General features: G+C 46.6%; 1 protein-coding gene across 1 annotated transcript in view; it reads left to right on the forward strand.

Moving 5' to 3' along the window:
- Window positions 1–22295, forward strand: part of LOC121000927 (CMP-N-acetylneuraminate-beta-galactosamide-alpha-2,3-sialyltransferase 4-like) — a 144423-nt gene that overhangs the window by 72841 nt on the left and 49287 nt on the right. The window contains exons 2-3 of the mRNA XM_040431721.1: window positions 549–653; window positions 13073–13157. Of these exons, the coding sequence (XP_040287655.1) occupies window positions 623–653; window positions 13073–13157 (116 nt within the window). The 5' untranslated portion in view covers window positions 549–622. The remainder of the gene's footprint in view (window positions 1–548; window positions 654–13072; window positions 13158–22295) is intronic.

Here is a 22295-nt window from a genome sequence, read left to right on the forward strand (position 1 = left end):
ATTGTCTCATGACAGCAACTCTTCCCTAGGCCTAGGGTATAAGGAAATAAGTGTAGGACATAGGTCGTTGTCATGGGACAACTCATTTAACAGCATACATGATACATCATAACATTGCAATTATAACTTTACTGGTATGTCACAGTTTAAGTGCACTTCTTTCATCTTCCAAATCTGCTACATGGAAACTGTAAACAAGCTCCTGTTGCCTGATCTATAATTTTTATTATGTATATTACTATGCATATTTACTATATTATTTTTACTATTTAGTACTGTGAAGTCACAGCTGTTAGAAGCATTATATCTGGTGAGGTTTTAGCCATTTAGTGTAAACAATGCTTCCACTTACTGCCAGCAAGCAGAGATCATATAGTGTATTTTAGGAAGTTGAAAACGTGTTCATTGATAGTACTTTTTTATTCCGCTTTCTTTACTTCAGATTGAACAAGCCCTTCAATAGATCTAATACAGAAACTTATGATGTTACACTATTACATTTTATGTTTCCTCGGTCTTTACCTGTTTTTCATTTCTTTTTCGTTTAGGTTTTGTGGATGATTACATCATTTTGTTTCAATTAGATATTAATTCTATCAATGAGAAAGTTCAACCAGTAACCATGAAAAACTCTGCAAGAAAATATGTTTCTGGTGAGTCCAAATGAGAGCACGTTACCCTGCAAATAATAACATCTCTCATCAGCAATCACCGTGAACTGTGAACTTCTTCCTCTATCATCCAGATTGTGGAATTTCATAGTTTAGGCGGCCATTTTTATCAAGTATTGAGCTATCACTTAGTCACAGGGTCACCCAGGCTTCATAGAAATGTGCAGTCTTTAATCTCTCTATCACCTCCTTCAACACAGCACTATATGCCCCATTATGTGATCTTTCTGAATTTCATAAGAAAATTATTTGCAGAGAAAGTAAATTGCTGATCTTCTGCATCTAACCCCAACATGAGTGATACTGCTGATCATCTGCATCTAACCCCAACATGAGTGATACTGCTGAACCAATGAGTGATTTCCAAGGCACGATGAGTGATACTGCTAAACTTCTGCATCTAACCCTAACATGAGTGATACTGCTGATCATCTGCATCTAACCCCAACATGATTGATACTGCAGATACTCTGCATCTAACCCCAACATGAGTGATACTGCTGATCATCTGCATCTAACCCCAACATGAGTGATACTGCTGATCCTCTGCATCTAACCCTAACTTGAGTGATACTGCTGATCCTCTGCATCTAACCCTAACATGAGTGATACTGCTGATCCTCTGCATCTAACCCTAACATGAGTGATACTGCTGATCCTCTACATCTAACCCCAACATGAGTGATACTGCTGAGCATCTACATCTAACCCCAACGTGAGTGATACTGCAGATACTCTGCATCTAACCCCAACATGAGTGATACTGCTGAGCATCTACATCTAACTAGAGTTGAGCGAACACCTGGATGTTCGGGTTCGAGAAGTTCGGCCGAACTTCCCGGAATGTTCGGGTTCGGGATCCGAACCCGACCCGAACTTCGTCCCGAACCCGAACCCCATTGAAGTCAATGGGGACCCGAACTTTTCGGCACTAAAAAGGCTGTAAAACAGCCCAGGAAAGAGCTAGAGGGCTGCAAAAGGCAGCAACATGTAGGTAAATCCCCTGCAAACAAATGTGGATAGGGAAATGAAGTAAAATAAAAATAAAATAAATAAAAATTAACCAATATCAATTGGAGAGAGGTCCCATAGCAGAGAATCTGGCTTCACGTCAGCAGAGAATCAGTCTCTTCATGCCATAGCAGAGAATCTGGCTTCACGTCACCCACCACTGTAACAGTCCATTGTCATATATTTAGGCCCCGGCACCCAGGCAGAGGAGAGAGGTCCCGTAACAGAGAATCTGGCTTCATGTCAGCAGAGAATCAGTCTGCATGTCATAGCAGAGAATCAGGCTTTACGTCACCCAACACTGGAACAGTCCATTGTCAGATATTTAGACCCAGGCACCCAGGCAGAGGAGAGAGGTCATGTAACAGAGAATCTGGCTTCATGTCAGCAGAGAATCAGTCTTCATGTCATAGCAGAGAATCAGGCTTCACGTCACCCACCACTGGAACAGGCCACTGTCAGATATTTTTAGGCCCCGGCACCAGGGCCGTCTTTAATATTGATTGGACCCTGGGCAATAATTTACTTGGGCCCCCTGGATCTCGCCCCCCCCCCTGCACTTTGCTGTACTTGCTATACAGCAGCACTTACCTGTCACGTCCAGGGCCTCCAGGTGACGTCTCCTCTCTGTCATCATCTTCTCTGTAGATCTTCTCCACTCGGTCTGGACAACTTCTCTCAGCGGCCTCGTCTCTGCAGAGTGTGACACACAGACATCTTAGCTTCCTCACATTCTATCATTATCCCCCAACTGGAGTCCCCACAGTGTTATCCTGCTGCTTCCTGTGCCCCCCCCCCCCCCCCCGGGTGTAGCTATAGGGGGTGCAGAGGTAGCAGTCGCTACCGGGCCCAGGAGCATGAAGGGGCCCAAAGTGCCGCATAAGAAGACACACAAAGCACTGAGGGAAGGGGGGCCCAAGCTGAACTCTTGGAACGGAGCCCATGAGCCTTTAGTTACACCCCTGCCCCCCCCCCAATACTATCCTGAAGAAACATTACTGCCCCCATAGTAATAGTGCTCCTCATAGTCCCACCAATAGTAATTCCCTTATAGAATGTCATTATTAGTAACACTGCCCCAACCGTGATAATGCTCCTCAACAATGCCCCCATTATTAGAAGAGCCCTCCCATATTAATAATACCCTCACAGAGCCCCCAGTAGAAATAAGGCCCCCTATTGTTCCCCCAGTGGTAACAAAGCTCCTACAGACCCCTCAGTAGTAATAAGGCCCCCATAGTGCGCTTAGTAGAAAAAAGGCGGATCTATAAGACCCTCCTATAGATCCCCCAGTAGTAATAAGACCGCCTATAATGTCCCCTGGATCTGCAGTGCCCCCTGCAGTTATATTCCTCCCTCCACCATACAGTCCCATGTAAATAACATCACCTCCTCCCCAGACGCCTCCAACGCACAGTCACATGTAAACATCACCCCCTAAGGCTTCTTTCACACTTGCATTCGTGCGGATCTGTCCTGTACTTGTACAGGACGGATCCGCACCGATAAAACAAACGAATGCATCCGTTCAGGACCGATTCGTTTGTATTAGATTTGAATTTCTAAGTCCCAATACGGATCCGTCCTGACTTACATTGAAAGTCAATGGGGGACGGATCCGTTTACAATTGCACCATTTTGTGTCAATGCAAAGGGATCTGTCCCCATTTACTTACATTGTAAGTCAGGACGGATCCGTTTGGCTCCGCAAGGCCATGCGGACACAAAAACGCTGCTTGCACCACTTTGGGGTCCGCCCTCCAAAACGGAACGGGGGGCTGTACGGAGACGAACGAATGCATTATGAATGGATCCGCATCCATTCAGAATGCATTGGGGTTAAACTGATGCATTTGGGGCTGCTTGTGAGAGCCTTGAAACGGATCTCACAAGCGGATCCCCAAACCCAAGTGTGAACGTAGCCTAAACATTAAGTCCCATGTACATAAACATCATTCCCCCCCACCATCCACTTTCAACATACAGTTCCATGTCAATAACATCCCTCCCTTCAGCTTCAACATACATCCTAGTTAAATAACTACAACTCCCAGCATTGCTCTGCCTCTCCCTTAACTTACCTCTCCAGTCCTCATATACAGACATCAGCATTAGGCTCCTTCTCCTCTTCACTCCGGTCCAATCCTGCACTGGTCACATGATGGTGACATCATCCAGGTCATCCTATCACAGCCTGTTTTGCTGATCACATGACCTGTGATGTCACCACAGGTCCTTCACCTCTTCCCAGGGTATTAGATTAAATTGTATTGCCGTTCTGTGTACGGCAATACAGTTGTATCTAGCAGGCAGGCAGGACATTCGGGGCCTGGGACAAAACATCAGGGGCCCAGGCCCCGAATGTTTTAACCTAGCAACGCAGTCACTAGTGAATGGGAGTCGGGAAACGGAGCTCCCTTGGGCCCCCAGGAGCAACTGGGCCCGGGGCAGCTGCCCCTTTTGCCCTGCGGCAAAGACGGCCCTGCCCGGCACCCAGACAGAGGAGAGAGGTCCCATAACAGAGATTCAGGCTTCATGTCAGCAGAGAATCAGTCTGCATGTCATAGCAGAGAATCATGCTTTACGTCACCCAACACTGGAACAGTCCATTGTCAGATATTTAGGCCCAGGCACCCAGGCAGAGGAGAGAGGTCCCGTAACAGAGAATCTGGCTTCATGTGAGCAGAGAATCAGTCTGCATGTCCTAGCAGAGAATCATGCTTTACGTCACCTAACACTGAAACAGTCCATTGTCAGATATTTAGGCCCAGGCACCCAGGCAGAGGAGAGAGGTTCCGTAACAGAGAATCTGGCTTCATGTCAGCAGAGAATCAGTCTGCATGTCATAGCAGAGAATCAGGCTTTACGTCACCCAACACTGGAACAGTCCATTGTCAGATATTTAGGCCCAGGCACCCAGGCAGAGGAGAGAAGTCCCGTAACAGAGAATCTGACTTCATGTCAGCAGAGAATCAGTCTGCATGTCATAGCAGAGAATCAGGCTTTACGTCACCCAACACTGGAACAGTCCATTGTCAGATATTTAGGCCCAGGCACCCAGGCAGAGGAGAGAAGTCCCGTAACAGAGAATCTGGCTTCATGTCAGCAGAGAATCAGTCTTCATGTCATAGCAGAGAATCAGGCTTCACGTCACCCACCACTGGAACAGGCCACTGTCAGATATTTTTAGGCCCCGACACCCAGACAGAGGAGAGAGGTCCCATAACAGAGATTCAGGCTTCATGTCAGCAGAGAATCAGTCTTCATGTCATAGCAGAGAATCAGGCTTCACGTCACCCACCACTGGAACAGGCCACTGTCACATATTTAGGCCCAGGCACCCAGGCAGAGGAGAGAGGTCCCACAACAGAGATTCAGGCTTCATGTCAGCAGAGAATCAGTCTTCATGTCATAGCAGAGAATCAGGCTTCATGTCACCCACCACTGGAACAGGCCACTGTCAGATATTTTTAGGCCCCGGCACCCAGACAGAGGAGAGGTTCATTCAACTTTGGGTTGCCCCGCAATATAATGGTAAAATGAAAATAAAAATAGGATTGAATGAGGAAGTGCCCTGGAGTACAATAATATATTGTTAAGGGGAGGTAGTTAATGTCTAATCTGCACAAGGGATGGACAGGTCCTGTGGGATCCATGCCTGGTTCATTTTTATGAACGTCAGCTTGTCCACATTGGCTGTAGACAGGCGGCTGCGTTTGTCTGTAATGACGCCCCCTGCCGTGATGAATACACGTTCAGACAAAACGCTGGCCGCCGGGCAGGCCAGCACCTCCAAGGCATAAAAGGCTAGCTCTGGCCACGTGGACAATTTGGAGACCCAGAAGTTGAATGGGGCCGAACCATTAGTCAGTACGTGGAGGGGTGTGCACAGGTACTGTTCCACCATGTTATTGAAATGTTGCCTCCTGCTAACACATTCCGTATCAGGTGGTGGTGCAGTTAGCTGTGGCGTGGTGACAAAACTTTTCCACATCTCTGCCATGCTAACCCTGCCCTCAGAGGAGCTGGCCGTGACACAGCTGCGTTGGCGACCTCTTGCTCCTCCTCTGCCTTCGCCTTGGGCTTCCACTTGTTCCCCTGTGACATTTGGGAATGCTCTCAGTAGCGCGTCTACCAACGTGCGCTTGTACTCGCGCATCTTACTATCACGCTCCAGTGCATGAAGTAAGGTGGGCACATTGTCTTTGTACCGTGAATCCAGCAGGGTGGCAACCCAGTAGTCCGCACACGTTAAAATGTGGGCAACTCTGCTGTCGTTGCGCAGGCACTGCAGCATGTAGTCGCTCATGTGTGCCAGGCTGCCCAGAATAAAGGACAAGCTGTCCTCTGTGGGAGGCGTATCGTCATCGTCCTGCGTTTCCCCCCAGCCACGCACCAGTGATGGGCCCGAGCTGCGTTGGGTGCCAGCCCGCTGTGAACCTGCTTCATCCTCATCCTCCTCCACCTCCTCCTCGTCCTCCTCGTCCTCCAGTAGTGGGCCCTGTCTGGCCACATTTGTACCTGGCCTCTGCTGTTGCAAAAAACCTCCCTCTGAGTCACTTCGAAGAGACTGGCCTGAAAGTGCTAAAAATTACCCCTCTTCCTCCTCCTCCTCCTGGGCCACCTCCTCTTCCATCATCGCCCTAAGTGTTTTCTCAAGGAGACATAGAAGTGGTATTGTAACGCTGATAACGGCGTCATCACCACTGGCCATGTTGGTGGAGTACTCGAAACAGCGCAACAGGGCACACAGGTCTCGCATGGAGGCCCAGTCATTGGTGGTGAAGTGGTGCTGTTCCGCAGTGCGACTGACCCGTGCGTGCTGCAGCTGAAACTCCACTATGGCCTGCTGCTGCTCGCACAGTCTGTCCAGCATGTGCAAGGTGGAGTTCCACCTGGTGGGCACGTCGCATATGAGGCGGTGAGCGGGAAGGCCGAAGTTACGCTGTAGCGCAGACAGGCGAGCAGCGGCAGGATGTGAACGCCGGAAGCGCGAACAGACGGCCCGCACTTTATGCAGCAGCTCTGACATGTCGGGGTAGTTGTGAATGAACTTCTGCACCACCAAATTCAGCACATGCGCCAGGCAAGGGATGTGCGTCAAACCGGCTAGTCCCAGAGCTGCAACGAGATTTCGCCCATTATCGCACACCACCAGGCCGGGCTTGAGGCTCACCGGCAGCAACCACTCATCGGTCTGTTGTTCTATACCCCCCCACAACTCCTGTGCGGTGTGGGGCCTGTCCCCCAAACATATGAGTTTCAGAACGGCCTGCTGACGTTTACCCCGGGCTGTGCTGAAGTTGGTGGTGAAGGTGTGTGGCTAACTGGATGAGCAGGTGGAAGAAGAGGAGGAGGAAGCTGAGTAGGGGGAGGAGGAGACAGGAGGCAAAGAACGTTGCCCTGCGATCCTTGGCGGCGGAAGGACGTGCGCCAAACAGCTCTCCGCCTGGGGCCCAGCCGCCACTACATTTACCCAGTGTGCAGTTAGGGAGATATAGCGTCCCTGGCCGTGCTTACTGGTCCACGTATCTGTGGTTAGGTGGACCTTGCCACAGATGGCGTTGCGCAGTGCACACTTGATTTTATCGGATACTTGGTTGTGCAGGGAAGGCACGGCTCTCTTGGAGAAGTAGTGCCGGCTGGGAACAACATACTGTGGGACAGCAAGCGACATGAGCTGTTTGAAGCTGTCTGTGTCCACCAGCCTAAATTACAGCATTTCATAGGCCAGTAGTTTAGAAATGCTGGCATTCAGGGCCAGGGATCGAGGGTGGCTAGGTGGGAATTTACGCTTTCTCTCAAATGTTTGTGAGATGGAGAGCTGAACGCTGCCATGTGACATGGTTGAGATGCTTGGTGACGCAGGTGGTGGTGTTGGTGGTACATCCCATGTTTGCTGGGCGGCAGGTGCCAACGTTCCTCCAGAGGCGGAGGAAGAGGCCGAGGCGGCGCAGCAGCAGAAGAGGCCGAGGCGGCAGCAGCAGAAGAGGTAGCAGGGGGAGCCTGAGTGACTTCCTTGTTTTTAAGGTGTTTACTCCACTGCAGTTCATGCTTTGCATGCAGGTGCCTGGTCATGCAGGTTGTGCTAAGGTTCAGAACGTTAATGCCTCGCTTCAGGCTCTGATGGCACAGCGTGCAAACCACTCGTCTTGTCGTCAGCACATTGTTTGAAGAAGTGCCATGCCAGTTAACTCTTTGAAGCTGCCTTTGGGGTGCTCGGTCCCAGATGGCGGCGGTCAGTAGCAGGCGGAGTCTCTTGGCGGCGGGTGTTCTGCTTTTACCCACTGCTCCCTCTTTGTCTTTTGCTATGCTGTTGGCTCGGTCTCACCACTGCCTCTTCCTCCGAACTGTGAAAGTCAGTGGCACGACCTTCATTCCATGTGGGGTCTAGGACCTCATCATCCCCTGAATCGTCTTCCACCCAGTCTTGATCCCTGACCTTCTGTTCAGTCTGCACACTGCAGAAAGACGCAGCAGTTGGCACCTGTGTTTCGTCATCATCAGAGACGTGCTGAGGTGGTATTCCCATGTCCTCATCATCAGGAAACATAAGTGGTTGTGCGTTAGTGCATTCTATCTCTTCCACCCCTGGGGAAGGGCTAGGTGGATGCCCTTGGGAAACCCTGCCAGCAGAGTCTTCAAACAGCATAAGAGACTGCTGCATAACTTGAGGCTCAGACAGTTTCCCTGATATGCATGGGGGTGATGTGACAGACTGATGGGCTTGGTTTTCATGCGCCATCTGTGCGCTTTCTGCAGAAGACTGGGTGGGAGATAATGTGAACGTGCTGGATGCACTGTCGGCCACCCAATTGACTAATGCCTGTACCTACTCAGGCCTTACCATCCTTAGAACGGCATTGGGCCCCACCAAATATCCCTGTAAATTCTGGCGGCTACTGGGACCTGAGGTAGTTGGTACACTAGGACGTGTGGCTGTGGCAGAACGGCCACTTCCTCTCCCAGCACCAGAGGGTCCACTAACACCACCACGACCATGTCCGCGTCCGCGTCCCTTACTAGATGTTTTCCTCATTGTTACCGTTCACCACAATAAGAAAAATATTATTCGGGCCAATGTATTGAATTCAAAATCAGGCCTTTTTTTACAGACATCTAACACTATCTGGCTATCTATTTAGGTACCGTATTACACTAATACAGGCACACCAGTAATGACAGATTTAGCTGAATACAAATTTGAGGCCTATTATTTAGGCGCTGGGTGACAGGTATACGTTTACGGACAGAATTAGACTTGGATCTGCACTGTAGCGTGTGTGTGAAGTTCTTGAGAATGACCCTATCAGCACCTTGAATCTAATCTACCCTTTTAGGGATAGATTTAAAGTAGGCCTGATACAGCAGAAACCACTAATTTTGAGAATTGCAAAATTGGGAATTGTTTTTCAACCCAGAACAAAAACTGTGCTTTGTTGGACATTAAATAACTTGACCAGCTAAAACAGTAATGACAGATTTGGATGAATATAAATGTGAGGCCTATTTTTTAGGCGCTGGGTGACAGGTATAGGTTTAATCACAGAATTAGACTTGGATCTGCACTGTAGCGTGTGTGTGAAGTTCTTGAGAATGACCCTATCAGCACCTTGAATCTAATCTACCCTTTTAGGGATAGATTTAAAGTAGGCCTGATACAGCAGAAACCACTAATTTTGAGAATTGCAAAATTGGGAATTGTTTTTCAACCCAGAACAAAAACTGTGCTTTGACGGACACTAAATAACTTGACCAGCTAAAACAGTAATGACAGATTTGGATGAATATAAATGTGAGGCCTATTTTTTAGGTGCTGGGTGACAGGTATACATTTAATCACAGAATTAGACTTGGATCTGCACTGTAGCGTGTGTGTGAAGTTCTTGAGAATGACCCTATCAGCACCTTGAATCTAATCTACCCTTTTAGGGATAGATTTAAAGTAGGCCTGATACAGCAGAAACCACTAATTTTGAGAATTGCAAAATTGGGAATTGTTTTTCAACCCAGAACAAAAACTGTGCTTTGACGGACACTAAATAACTTGACCAGCTAAAACAGTAATGACAGATTTGGATGAATATAAATGTGAGGCCTATTTTTTAGGCGTGGGTGAGAGGTATAGGTTTAATCACAGAATTAGACTTGGATCTGCACTGTAGCGTGTGTGTGAAGTTCTTGAGAATGACCCTATCAGCACCTTGAATCTAATCTACCCTTTTAGGGATAGATTTAAAGTAGGCCTGATACAGCAGAAACCACTAATTTTGAAAATTGCAAAATAGGGAATTGTTTTTCAACCCAGAACAAAAACTGTGCTTTGACGGACACTAAATAACTTGACCAGCTAAAACAGTAATGACAGATTTGGATGAATATAAATGTGAGGCCTATTTTTTAGGCGCTGGGTGACAGGCTCAACTTGCCCCTGATGTAGTATATGGCCAAAAAATAACCACACTATTGATGGTTAAATGCACTTCGTGACAGGCTCAACTTGCCCCTGATGTAGTATATGGCCAAAAAATAACCACACTATTGATAGTTAAATGCACTTGATGAAAGCTTGACCCTGATGTAGGATATAGCAAAAAATAACCACACTGTTGATGGTTAAATGCACTTGGGGGACAGGCTCAGCTTGCCCCTGATGTAGTATATGGCCAAAAAATAACCACACTATTGATGGTTAAATGCACTTGATGACAGCTTGACCCTGATGTAGGATATAGCAAAAAATAACCACACTATTGATGATTAAATGTACTTGGTGGCAGCTTGTACTGGCGCACCACAAGCCACAAAATGGCCGCCGATCACCCCAGAAAAAAGTGACTGAAAAACGCTCTGGGCAGCCTAAAAACACTGAGCAATTGAATAGCAGCAGTTCAATAATCCACAGCTGTAGATCGATCACTGAATGAAGTCTTTTGGAGGAGTTAATCTGCCTAATCTCGCCCTAACGTCGCAGCTGCAACCTCTCCCTATGCTTGAATCAGCAGAGTGACGTGCAGCGCTACGTGACCCAAGCTTATATAGAGGCTGGGTCACATGCTGCACTGGCCAATCACAGCCATGCCAATAGTAGGCAAGGCTGTGATGGCCTCTTGGGGCAAGTAGTATGATGCTTGCTGATTGGCTGCTTTGCAGCCTTTCAAAAAGTGCCAAGAAAGCGCTGAACACCGAACTTGAACCCGGACTTTTATGAAAATGTTCGGGTTCGGGTCCGTGTCACGGACACCCCAAAATTCGGTACGAACCCGAACTATACAGTTCGGGTTCGCTCATCCCAAAATCTAACCCCAACATGAGTGATACTGCTGATCCTCTGCATCTAACCCTAACATGAGTGATACTGCTGATCATCTGCATCTAACCCCAACATGAGTGATACTGCTGATCCTCTGCATCTAACCCCAACATGAGTGATACTGCTGATCATCTGCATCTAACCCCAACATGAGTGATACTGCTGATCCTCTGCATCTAACCCTAACATGAGTGATACTGCTGATCCTCTGCATCTAACCCCAACATGAGTGATACTGCTAAACTTCTGCATCTAACCCAAACATGAGTGATACTGCTGATCCTCTGCATCTAACCCTAACATGATTGATACTGCAGATACTCTGCATCTAACCCCAACATGAGTGATACTGCTGATCCTCTGCATCTAACCCCAACATGAGTGATACTGCTGATCATCTGCATCTAACCCCAACATGAGTGATACTGCTGATCCTCTGCATCTAACCCTAACATGAGTGATACTGCTGATCCTCTGCATCTAACCCCAACATGAGTGATACTGCTAAACTTCTGCATCTAACCCAAACATGAGTGATACTGCTGATCCTCTGCATCTAACCCCAACATGAGTGATACTGCCAAACTTCTGCATCTAACCCAAACATGAGTGATACTGCTGATCCTCTACATCTAACCCCAACATGATTGATACTGCAGATACTCTGCATCTAACCCCAACATGAGTGATACTGCTGATCCTCTGCATCTAACCCTAACATGAGTGATACTGCTGATCCTCTGCATCTAACCCCAACATGAGTGATACTGCTAAACTTCTGCATCTAACCCAAACATGAGTGATACTGCTGATCCTCTGCATCTAACCCCAACATGAGTGATACTGCTGATCCTCTGCATCTAACCCCAACATGATTGATACTGCAGATACTCTGCATCTAACCCCAACATGAGTGATACTGCTGATCCTCTGCATCTAACCCTAACATGATTGATACTGCAGATACTCTGCATCTAACCCCAACATGAGTGATACTGCTGATCCTCTGCATCTAACCCTAACATGATTGATACTGCAGATACTCTGCATCTAACCCCAACATGAGTGATACTGCTGATCCTCTGCATCTAACCCTAACATGAGTGATACTGCTGATCCTCTGCATCTAACCCCAACATGAGTGATACTGCTGATCATCTGCATCTAACCCCAACATGAGTGATACTGCTGATCCTCTGCATCTAACCCTAACATGAGTGATACTGCTGATCCTCTGCATCTAACCCCAACATGAGTGATACTGCTGATCCTCTGCATCTAACCCTAACATGATTGATACTGCAGATACTCTGCATCTAACCCCAACATGAGTGATACTGCTGATCCTCTGCATCTAACCCTAACATGAGTGATACTGCTGATCCTCTGCATCTAACCCCAACATGAGTGATACTGCTGATCATCTGCATCTAACCCCAACATGAGTGATACTGCTGATCCTCTGCATCTAACCCTAACATGAGTGATACTGCTGATCCTCTGCATCTAACCCCAACATGAGTGATACTGCTAAACTTCTGCATCTAACCCAAACATGAGTGATATTGCTGATCCTCTGCATCTAACCCTAACATGAGTGATACTGCTGATCCTCTGCATCTAACCCCCAACATGATTGATACTGCAGATACTCTGCATCTAACCCCAACATGAGTGATACTGCTGATCCTCTGCATCTAACCCTAACATGATTGATACTGCAGATACTCTGCATCTAACCCAAACATGAGTGATACTGCTGAGCATCTACATCTAACCCCAACATGAGTGATACTGCTGATCCTCTGCATCTAACCCCAACATGATTGATACTGCAGATACTCTGCATCTAACCCAAACATGAGTGATACTGCTGAGCATCTACATCTAACCCCAACATGAGTGATACTGCTGATCCTCTGCATCTAACCCCAACATGATTGATACTGCTGAACCAATGTATCTGAACCTGTCATGAGTGATACTGCTGATACTCTGCATCGAAGCCCATCCTGTGTAATATGAGACAACCGCATATCTTGATGTGCTGACTGACATGCTGTGTTCTTCATTGCAGTAAAGATGATCTTGGAGCTTTGTGCTTCTGTGGTTATATTTATCGGAATTACTTTATATACAAGCACAGATTATTACACGTACAGGTAAAAAATGTTTTTTATTTATCTGATAAACTGAACATTAATAAAGTATGAAAGACAATAACATTCTTATCAACATTGCTATATTCGGGACATTGAAGCCCAGCTGGCACCCCTGCCGATCATCACCCCAGCTCGTACAAGCGCTGTGTTCTCTTCTCTGTTTATTTAAGTGAATAGGACGGAGATGTCCCACTCAAGTGAATGGGGATGGAGTAATTGTAATTTCAGTTGCCTGCTGCTGAAATGTCAAGAGGATAGATCATCTACATTACAAAAGCAGACAACCCCTATAAGAGGTTGTGACAGCCCTTTCCCTTTACTGACATCACTGAATATACAGGTAAGGGTGGGTTCACAGTCACACTAGCGTTAGGGATTCCGTTACAGCTTTCCATTATAACATGGTTATAACAGAAAATAACGGAATCCATAAGATTCTGCCCATAGACTTGTATTATGATGGAATGCAAAATGGAAGCCTTTAAAAGGCATTCCGTTTGCTTTCCGTCCTAATAGAAGTCTATGGGAATCAAAACGGATCCGTCTGATTCCCGTTATGCAAGACGGAAAACAAAGTCCTGTCGACAGGACTTTGTTTTCCGTCTTGCATAACAGGACCCAGACGGGTCCATTATGCTTTCCCATAGACTTCTATTAGGATGGAAAACAAACAGAATGCCTTTTAAAGGCTTCCATTTTGCATTCTGTCTGGGTATTCCGTTATTTTCCGTTATAACCATAACGGAATCCCTAACGCTAGTGTGAACCCACCCTAAGTGATATAAATACATTGTGATCACATGTCCATGACATCCCCACTCCTTATCCTACAGTAAAATGTATTCTATCTTTTACTGCTGACAACCAGCCTCACAGACAATTAACGATAAAATGAGAAAACAAGCAAAAACACAAACGTTCTTATCAGTGGTGTACATAGAGAAGTAAGGGCCCCATAGCAAGGATCAAACCAGGCCCGCCACACAGGACAGAAGGGTTTCTGCCTAAATAATTTTTCAATAACCCTTGGGCCATTTTTCCGCTGCCTCATTTGCTAAAAATTGTTCCTTTAGAACAGGAATGGCCAACCTGCGGCTCTCCAGCTGCTGTAAAACTACAACTCCCACAATGCCCTACTGTAGGCTGATAGCTGTAGGCAGTCTGGGCATGCTGGGAGTTGTAGTTTTGAAACAGCTGGAGAGCCTCACGTTGGCCATCCCTGCTTTAGAGGGTAGAGTCCTGTCCAAGTTTTCACCTCCAGTAGAAGAGGAGATAATCCTAACTAAGACTGGGCCCCCTCTGGCCCTGGGCCCCATAGCAGTCGCATGGTCTGCCGCTATTGTAGTTACAATACGCCCCTGGTTCTTGTTTTAACACTAAACAAAAGAAGATGTGTGGACATTTCTCCGAAGCACGTTCCCACGATTAAAGGGATTGTCTGGTTTTCTGATATTGATTATCTATCCCATTTACTTGTAATTACACTGCACAATGTCAACAGCATGCAGGTAAATATTGAGGAGGACGAAGTGCTTGCATGAGTGCTGCGGCCCCTTCAAAAAGATGATTGGTTGGGGTGCCAGAAATTGGACCCCCGGCGATCTCACATTGATGACCTACCATGGAGATTGGTCATCAATATCAGAAAACCGCACAACCCTTTTAACACCTCAATCTTTATCATATATGTTCTTTAAAGAGTTCCTGATGTTCCCTTTTCACTGTACTAAAAGACAGCTAGTCATTGCCAGACATCATCTTTCAATCTGGAGAAAGTATACACACACTGCATTGATAATATACAGGGTACTTTTACTACATCAGAATTGCAGGAAACTGGCTATACAGAGCAGCTGTCATGCATGGTATAATGTCTCCCAGACCTTTTTGGTAAATAAACACTCAGATATAAAATGTTCCATGGTCTCCATCTCCTAACCATGCTCTTCTCATGGATAAGACCGTTCGGAAGTAGTTTTGACCTTATCATAGTACTTCACATACAGTGGTGCTTGAACATTTGAAGTCCTTTAGAATTTTCAATATTTCTGAATAAATTTGACCTAAGACTACATCATACTTCCACACAAGTCCTAAAAGTAGATAACAAATGAGTTAAAATATTAGACTTTTATTCACATGTCTGTGAGTAGTAAAAGTATGTGACCCTTTGCTTTCAGTATCTGGTGCAGCAATAACTGTAACTAACGGAAAATGCAAATGTGATCGCACACTACATCCAGCACTCTGCCCTCCATGCTGGATGAGACATTGGTTTATATTTTGGCCAAAGCATAGTAAGCCACTCACCGCGTCAAGGCTGTCTCATGAGTGGTCCCTAACTCTTGTTCCTACCTGTTCATGGGCCATGACAGCCACATAAAATCCAGGGAATGCAGGTCAGCATGCAAGCCAAGTACACTTTGCTTGTAACCCCGTCCGGTGCCATTACAGCTTTCATCGGATCCAGGGATGCAAGTACCAACATGCATGCTGAACCCACCATATACTTCTCCTGGAGCCAGATGGCTAATGGTAGGTTCTATACAAGCAGACTCAGTTTTATACTGACTTTAAAACCAGCCTCAAGGACAGATTAACTGGTCAGGTGTGCAATGACTCCAAGGAGATCGCCACGCCTCCAATATATACTACAAAGAAAAAAATAAGGGGTTGGGTCAGCACAACCTGCCTGTAGGTGCAGATCACTATGGCGAAATACATATACAAACGGAAAATGCAAATGTGATCGCACACTACATCCAGCACTCTGCCCTCCATGCTGGATGAGACATTGGTTTATATTTTGGCCAAAGCATAGTAAGCCACTCACCGCGTCAAGGCTGTCTCATGAGTGGTCCCTAACTCTTGTTCCTACCTGTTCATGGGCCTTGACAGCCACATAAAATCCAGGGAATGCAGGTCAGCATGCAAGCCAAGTACACTTTGCTTGTAACCCCGTCCGGTGCCATTACAGCTTTCATCGGATCCAGGGATGCAAGTACCAACATGCATGCTGAACCCACCATATACTTCTCCTGGAGCCAGATGGCTAATGGTAGGTTCTATACAAGCAGACTCAGTTTTATACTGACTTTAAAACCAGCCTCAAGGACAGATTAACTGGTCAGGTGTGCAATGACTCCAAGGAGATCGCCACGCCTCCAATATATACTACAAAGAAAAAAATAAGGGGTTGGGTCAGCACAACCTGCCTGTAGGTGCAGATCACTATGGCGAAATACATATACAAACGGAAAATGCAAATGTGATCGCACACTACATCCAGCACTCTGCCCTCCATGCTGGATGAGACATTGGTTTATATTTTGGCCAAAGCATAGTAAGCCACTCACCGCGTCAAGGCTGTCTCATGAGTGGTCCCTAACTCTTGTTCCTACCTGTTCATGGGCCATGACAGCCACATAAAATCCAGGGAATGCAGGTCACCATCAAAACTGTAACTAAATGCCTGCACATTGACTTGGAGAAAGTTTAGCCCGTTCCTCCCTACAAAACATAACTGTTTTGATGGTGGGTTTCCTCCTATAAACTGCTACCTTCAGGTCCTTCTGCAACATTTCTATTGGATTAAGGTCAGGACTTTGACTTGGCCATTACAAAACTTAATTTTTTTTTAACCATTCTTTGGTAGAACGACATTTGTACTTAGGGTCGTTGTCTTGCTGCATGACCCATGTTGAGATTCATGACCCATGTTGAGATTCAGCCCAATAAAGGATGTTCTGACATTTCCCTTTAAAATTTTCTGGTATAATTCTGAATTTATTGTTCCATTAATGATAGCAAGCTGTCTTGGCCCAGATGCAGCAAAACAGGCCCATGATACTACCTCTACCATGTTTTACAGATGATGAGATGGGGTTTTTATGCTGGAATGCATAGTTTTCCTTTCTCGAAACATAACACTTCTCATTTAAACCAGAAAGTTCTATTTTGGTATCATCCAACCATAAAACATTGTTCCAATAGCCTCCTGGCTTGTCCATGTGACCTGTATCAAACTGCAGATGGGCCGCAATGTTATTTTGGGAGAGTAGTTGTTTCCTCCTTGCAATTCTGCCATGCACCTCATTGTTGTTCAGTGTCCTCCTAATGGTGGGCTCATGAACATTAATGTGAGAAAGGCTTTTAGTTGCTTAGAGGTAACTTTAGGTTTCTTTGTAACTTCACAAACTATTACATTCTTCCCTTTTTTGAGTGATCTTCGATGGTCGATCATTCCTGGAGAGGGTAATAGTGGTCTTGAATTTCCTTCATTTGTACATAATCTGACTATGGATTGGTGGAGTTCAAACTCTTTGAAGATTGTTTTGTAACCTTTCCCAGCCTGATATGAAATCAACAATGCTTCAGAAATATTCTTTGCTTGTGCTAAAATCAAAGAAGAGCTTCGGGCACACCATGCCCAGGCTTCCGTCTATATGACACAAGTAGAGGATCTTTCTTTCAACATTATTCATTCTTTTCCTCTAAAAAAAATAAAGTATTGTAACCAGACTATCTGGCATTAGAAAGACCACCCCCTATAAAGCTAAAGGCAACAGAAACCTATTGATGAGAATGATCTTCTCTTGGAATGAGAATTTCCACAAAAGCCATGTGTATTACTCCCAATTTATTTTCCTTTATCACCACCACCAAACACAACAATCAGGATCTTAATTTTATCTACCACTATATTGAAAGACAAGGAAATTGTTTCTCTTCTGACCTGTTCACATGGCCTCACTATTCTTTGTTTCCCACTAAATTGGACACTTGTTCATAGGCTGCTACCTCCTGCTATACCACCTCACAACCACAAGGAGATGTAATTAAGAACATGACTTCATTCACATAAGCACAATGCTTTGCCTCCTCCATATTACTGCCCAAATTGGCCGTCACACCAGCATTAGTCATCTGGACTTTCTTCAAAATTGGGTCTAGCCTGAACACATAAAGCAGAACTAAGGCTACTTTCACACTAGCGTTCGGGTGTCCGCTCGTGCGCACCGTTTGAAGGGGCTCACGAGCGGCCCCGAATGCATCCGTCTGGCCCCAATGCATTCTCAGTGGAGGCGGATCCACTGAGAATGCATCCGCCTGCCAGCGTTCAGCCTCCGCTCCGCTCAGTGAGCGGACACCTGAACGCTGCTTGCAGCGTTCGGGTGTCCGCCTGGCCGTGCGGAGGCGAGCGGATCCGTCCACACTTACAATGTTAGTCAATGGGGACGGATCCGCTTGAAGATGACACAATATGGCTCAATCTTCAAGCGGATCCGTTCCCCATTGACTTACAATGTAAAGTCTGAACGGATCCGCTCAGACAACTTTCACACTTAGAAAATTTTCAAAGTTTTAATGCAGACGCATCCGTTCTGAACGGATGCGAACGTCTGCATTATCGGAGCGGATCCGTCTGATGAAACATCAGACGGATCCGCTCCGAACGCTAGTGTGAAAGTAGCCTAAAGGAAAAAACCCTGCCATACTCCAGACAAGTCAGGGCATCTTTGTACAAGATATAAATGGACTCTCCAAATGCATCCAGATATATTAATATGTGTGATTCAGTCTGTCCAATGCTTTACTCTGTTCATGCCCATGAGGGCCTTACTGTAGGCCATGACTTCTCTTATCAGCAGGAGTCAGTCCTTATTAGTGTGTCATCTTTCACCGTACCTCTGATTAACAGTAATTAAATCACGCACTATGTCACTCATAAGCCGATAATATAGAATCCTAGCCAAGACTGAGCATGACTGTGACTAACCTAACCTCCTAGTAGAAAAATGTCATTTAATAATTTCACAGGATCAGGGCACGTAGTTCACTGTGTCACGGTTTGCTCGCTTTACGTACTCGCTTTAGTAGCTCCGGCATACTGACTGCCGTGGATTCCATGTAGGTTGGTTGCTAGGATCTAAGTGTAGTTGTGGCTTTTATTGGTCTCCCTGTGCCTTCACTGTTTAGTTATTTATTGTCACGATTTATGGCTGTGTACGCTGGCTGACCATTTAACTCATACTGGCTTTGGTGGATTACGTGCTTGACGGTTATTTGTTTGGGCGTGCTGGCTGCAGTGTATGTGATCTGTAAGTGAACTGTTCCCTGCTGTTTTTCTTGTTACTCCTGGTTTGTTGGTGTTAACGTTCCCTGTTCTGTCTGGGTGTGTCTGCTAGGTGGTCAGATGACCTCGTTACCTTTCTATAGTATCCTGAGGGCTGTGGGTTTGAGGTCAGTCTGTCTCTAGCTTGACCTGCAATTATTCCATTTGCCCTGTCTGTGCGGTCACCTAGTGAAGCATCAAGGTCACCTTGTCTTGGTCCCTGCTTGATGTTTCCTAGCATTCTTGTTTCTGCCTGTTATGTCTTGTTGTACAGCTTTGTCTATTTGCCAATGGACTAACTTGGGAACAGGTATCTGCTAGTCCGATTCTTTGTCTATGTTTGTGTCACACTCGTAACAGGTGGTAGAAGATCTGAAAGACTGGCTGCACGTCAGTGATCTGAGAGCTTCTTTTTGTTTCACTTTGTCTATGTGTTGCTGGGATGTCCACACCTCCTTTTCAGGTGTAGATCATGTGACCATTACTACTCCCTTCTTAGTCTGGCTTTACCCATCACTCCTTGCGGTTGATAGCTCATTCTGGTTGTGGATCATTTGGATCTCGGCTGAGTTCCTGCTTTCCGTTTACCGGGAGTTAAGTGTCTTTCCTTTTTGTATTGTGTTTATTTCCCTGTCTCTTGGTGCCAGACCTGAGGCAGACTCTTGTTCCCTCAGCTGGGAAGGAACAGGTCATCTGTGGCCCAATCACTATCTTCAGGGCCTTCTAGGTTTAGCCAGGCTTAGGTTCCTGCGGATGAACAGTCCTACCATCGGGGTCTGTTCATTCTGTTAGCAGTCAGGGCTTGGGTTGGGATTTATTAGACGGTGACCTTCCCCCTTTCCCTAGTTTGCAGGCCTGGTACCTTCTCCCTCCCTTTTGTGTTTGGTGTGGAGTTCCCTTCCCACACCACGCCGTCACAGTTTGGCCTTCGTTGAGAGGGCTCCTGGGTTCTCTAGAGGGAGGACCATTGGCATAGCTATCGGGGAAGCAACTGATTCTGGGTCTGAGCTCAGTAGGAACCCGGGAGCAGTAGCAGGGGTGTGGCAAGCAGGGCCATATTTCTATTAATTTAATGTTCATTTATTTTATATTTTCGCTGACTGAGGGGAGGTGGGGGCTGTAACGTTGCATACTTAAACAAGAGGAGAGGGGAGAGAGGAATTCTCCTACTTCTCCTCTGCTGCACTGTGTTATCTGATTAGTGGAGCAGCAGTGAGCGGAAGCTCCTTCTCCACCAATCATTTCAAGTGACAAACAGAGCCCGCTCCCAGATGACAAGAAGCACCATGTGGACCCTGGATGTGACTGACTGCCTGGCCGCCCAACTGCCCTCCCGGCCAACCGACCGCCTCTCTTGCCTGCCTGCCTCTCATGTAGCGCCACTGACCTCCTGCTCTGGCTGTAACAGACAGCCAAGAAGCTGGAGCAACCATGAGCAGCAGCGCTGTCTCAGCCCTCTGAGCACCACTGCAGCCGGTACTGTGCCACCTGCCCTGTGCCCCTGCTCTGTACTGTGTGCTCTGCCCTGTACTGTGTCCCCCGCCCTGTACTGTGCCCCCCGCCCTGTACTGTGCCCCCCGCCCTGTACTGTGCCCCTTGCCCTGTACTGTGCCCCCTGCTCTGTATTATGCCGTGTCCCCTGCCCTGTACTGTGCCCCTGCCCTGTACTGTGCCCCTGCCCTGTACTGTGCCCCCTGCACTGTACTGTGCCCCCTAAACCAAGCCGTGTGTATCATACCTCCCAACCGCCCCAGATCCGATGGGACAGTCCCGGATTGCAGTGGCTGTCCCGCTGTCCCAATATGGGGGAGGTATGCCCCGCTTTCTGGCATAAGAAGCTTTCCATAGGAAGCAGAGACGGTTGCCTGTATATTATGATGAAGTAGAGAGCCGGCATTGGCTCCCTGCTTCATTATTCCTCCCCCTGCCGACTCTCCACACCTCTTGTCTGTGTGGGGGGGTGGGGCCGGCCGGCAGTCAGCCTCGGCTCCGCCTTTTCCACAAACCAGAGCAGCCGATGTCCTGCTGCTGCTGCTGCTAGGAACAAGGTAAGTGTGTGGTGTTTATTTTTTTTACTTTCTGTGAAGGGCACATAACTGGACATACTACTGGGGGCACAGCTGGGCATATTACTCGGGCACAGCTGGACATACTACTGGGGGCACAGCTGGGCATATTACTGGGGCACAGTTGGACATACTACTGGGGGCACAGCTGGGCATATTACTGGCGGAACATAACTGGGCATATTACTGGGGGCACAGCTGGGCATATTACTGGGAAACATAAATGGGCATATTACTGGACGCACATAACAGAGCATATTACTGTGGGAACAGCTGGGCATAATTCCGTAAGGGGGCACATAACATGGCATATCACTGGGGGCATATAACTAGGCATATTACTGGGGGCACAGCTAGGCATTATTCTGTGAGGGGGCACAATATGGGCATATATACTGTTCGGTGGCATGAAGGGGGAATAATTACTATGTGCATTAAGAGGACTGGTTGGGATTAGGTGCATAGTTATGTAAGTTAGGCGTGGCCTAGTGCGGAAAAATTTGTTCATTTACAGAGTTGGGAGGTATAGTGTATAGATACAGTAACAGAACCTAAGCTAGGTGTATACATTCAGTAATACAACAAAGCTGTATGTATAGATACAGTAACAGAACCAAGCTACATGCATTGATACAGCAACACAATCAAATCCTTATTATGGTTTTTGGCACTTAATTGATGCAGATTTGCCACAGATCTCAACCTTCTTTTGAAAATGGTGAAATTAAAACTGCAAGCATAATTGACATGCTGCCGATTTGGAAATCTGCACAGCAGGTCAATTTCCATGCAGAAAAAATCTGCAAAGTGTACATGAGAATTGTCTTTTCTCATACACATTGCTAGTACCGTACTACACAGAGAACCAAAGAAAAACAGCAGTAAAGCAAAAATTCATGTGTGGGAACATAACTACCAAACCTAACTACAAAGACCACACATGTAATACAAAAGCCT

Source organism: Bufo bufo, chromosome 1, assembly GCF_905171765.1.
Source record: "Bufo bufo chromosome 1, aBufBuf1.1, whole genome shotgun sequence".
Classification (NCBI taxonomy): domain Eukaryota; kingdom Metazoa; phylum Chordata; class Amphibia; order Anura; family Bufonidae; genus Bufo; species Bufo bufo.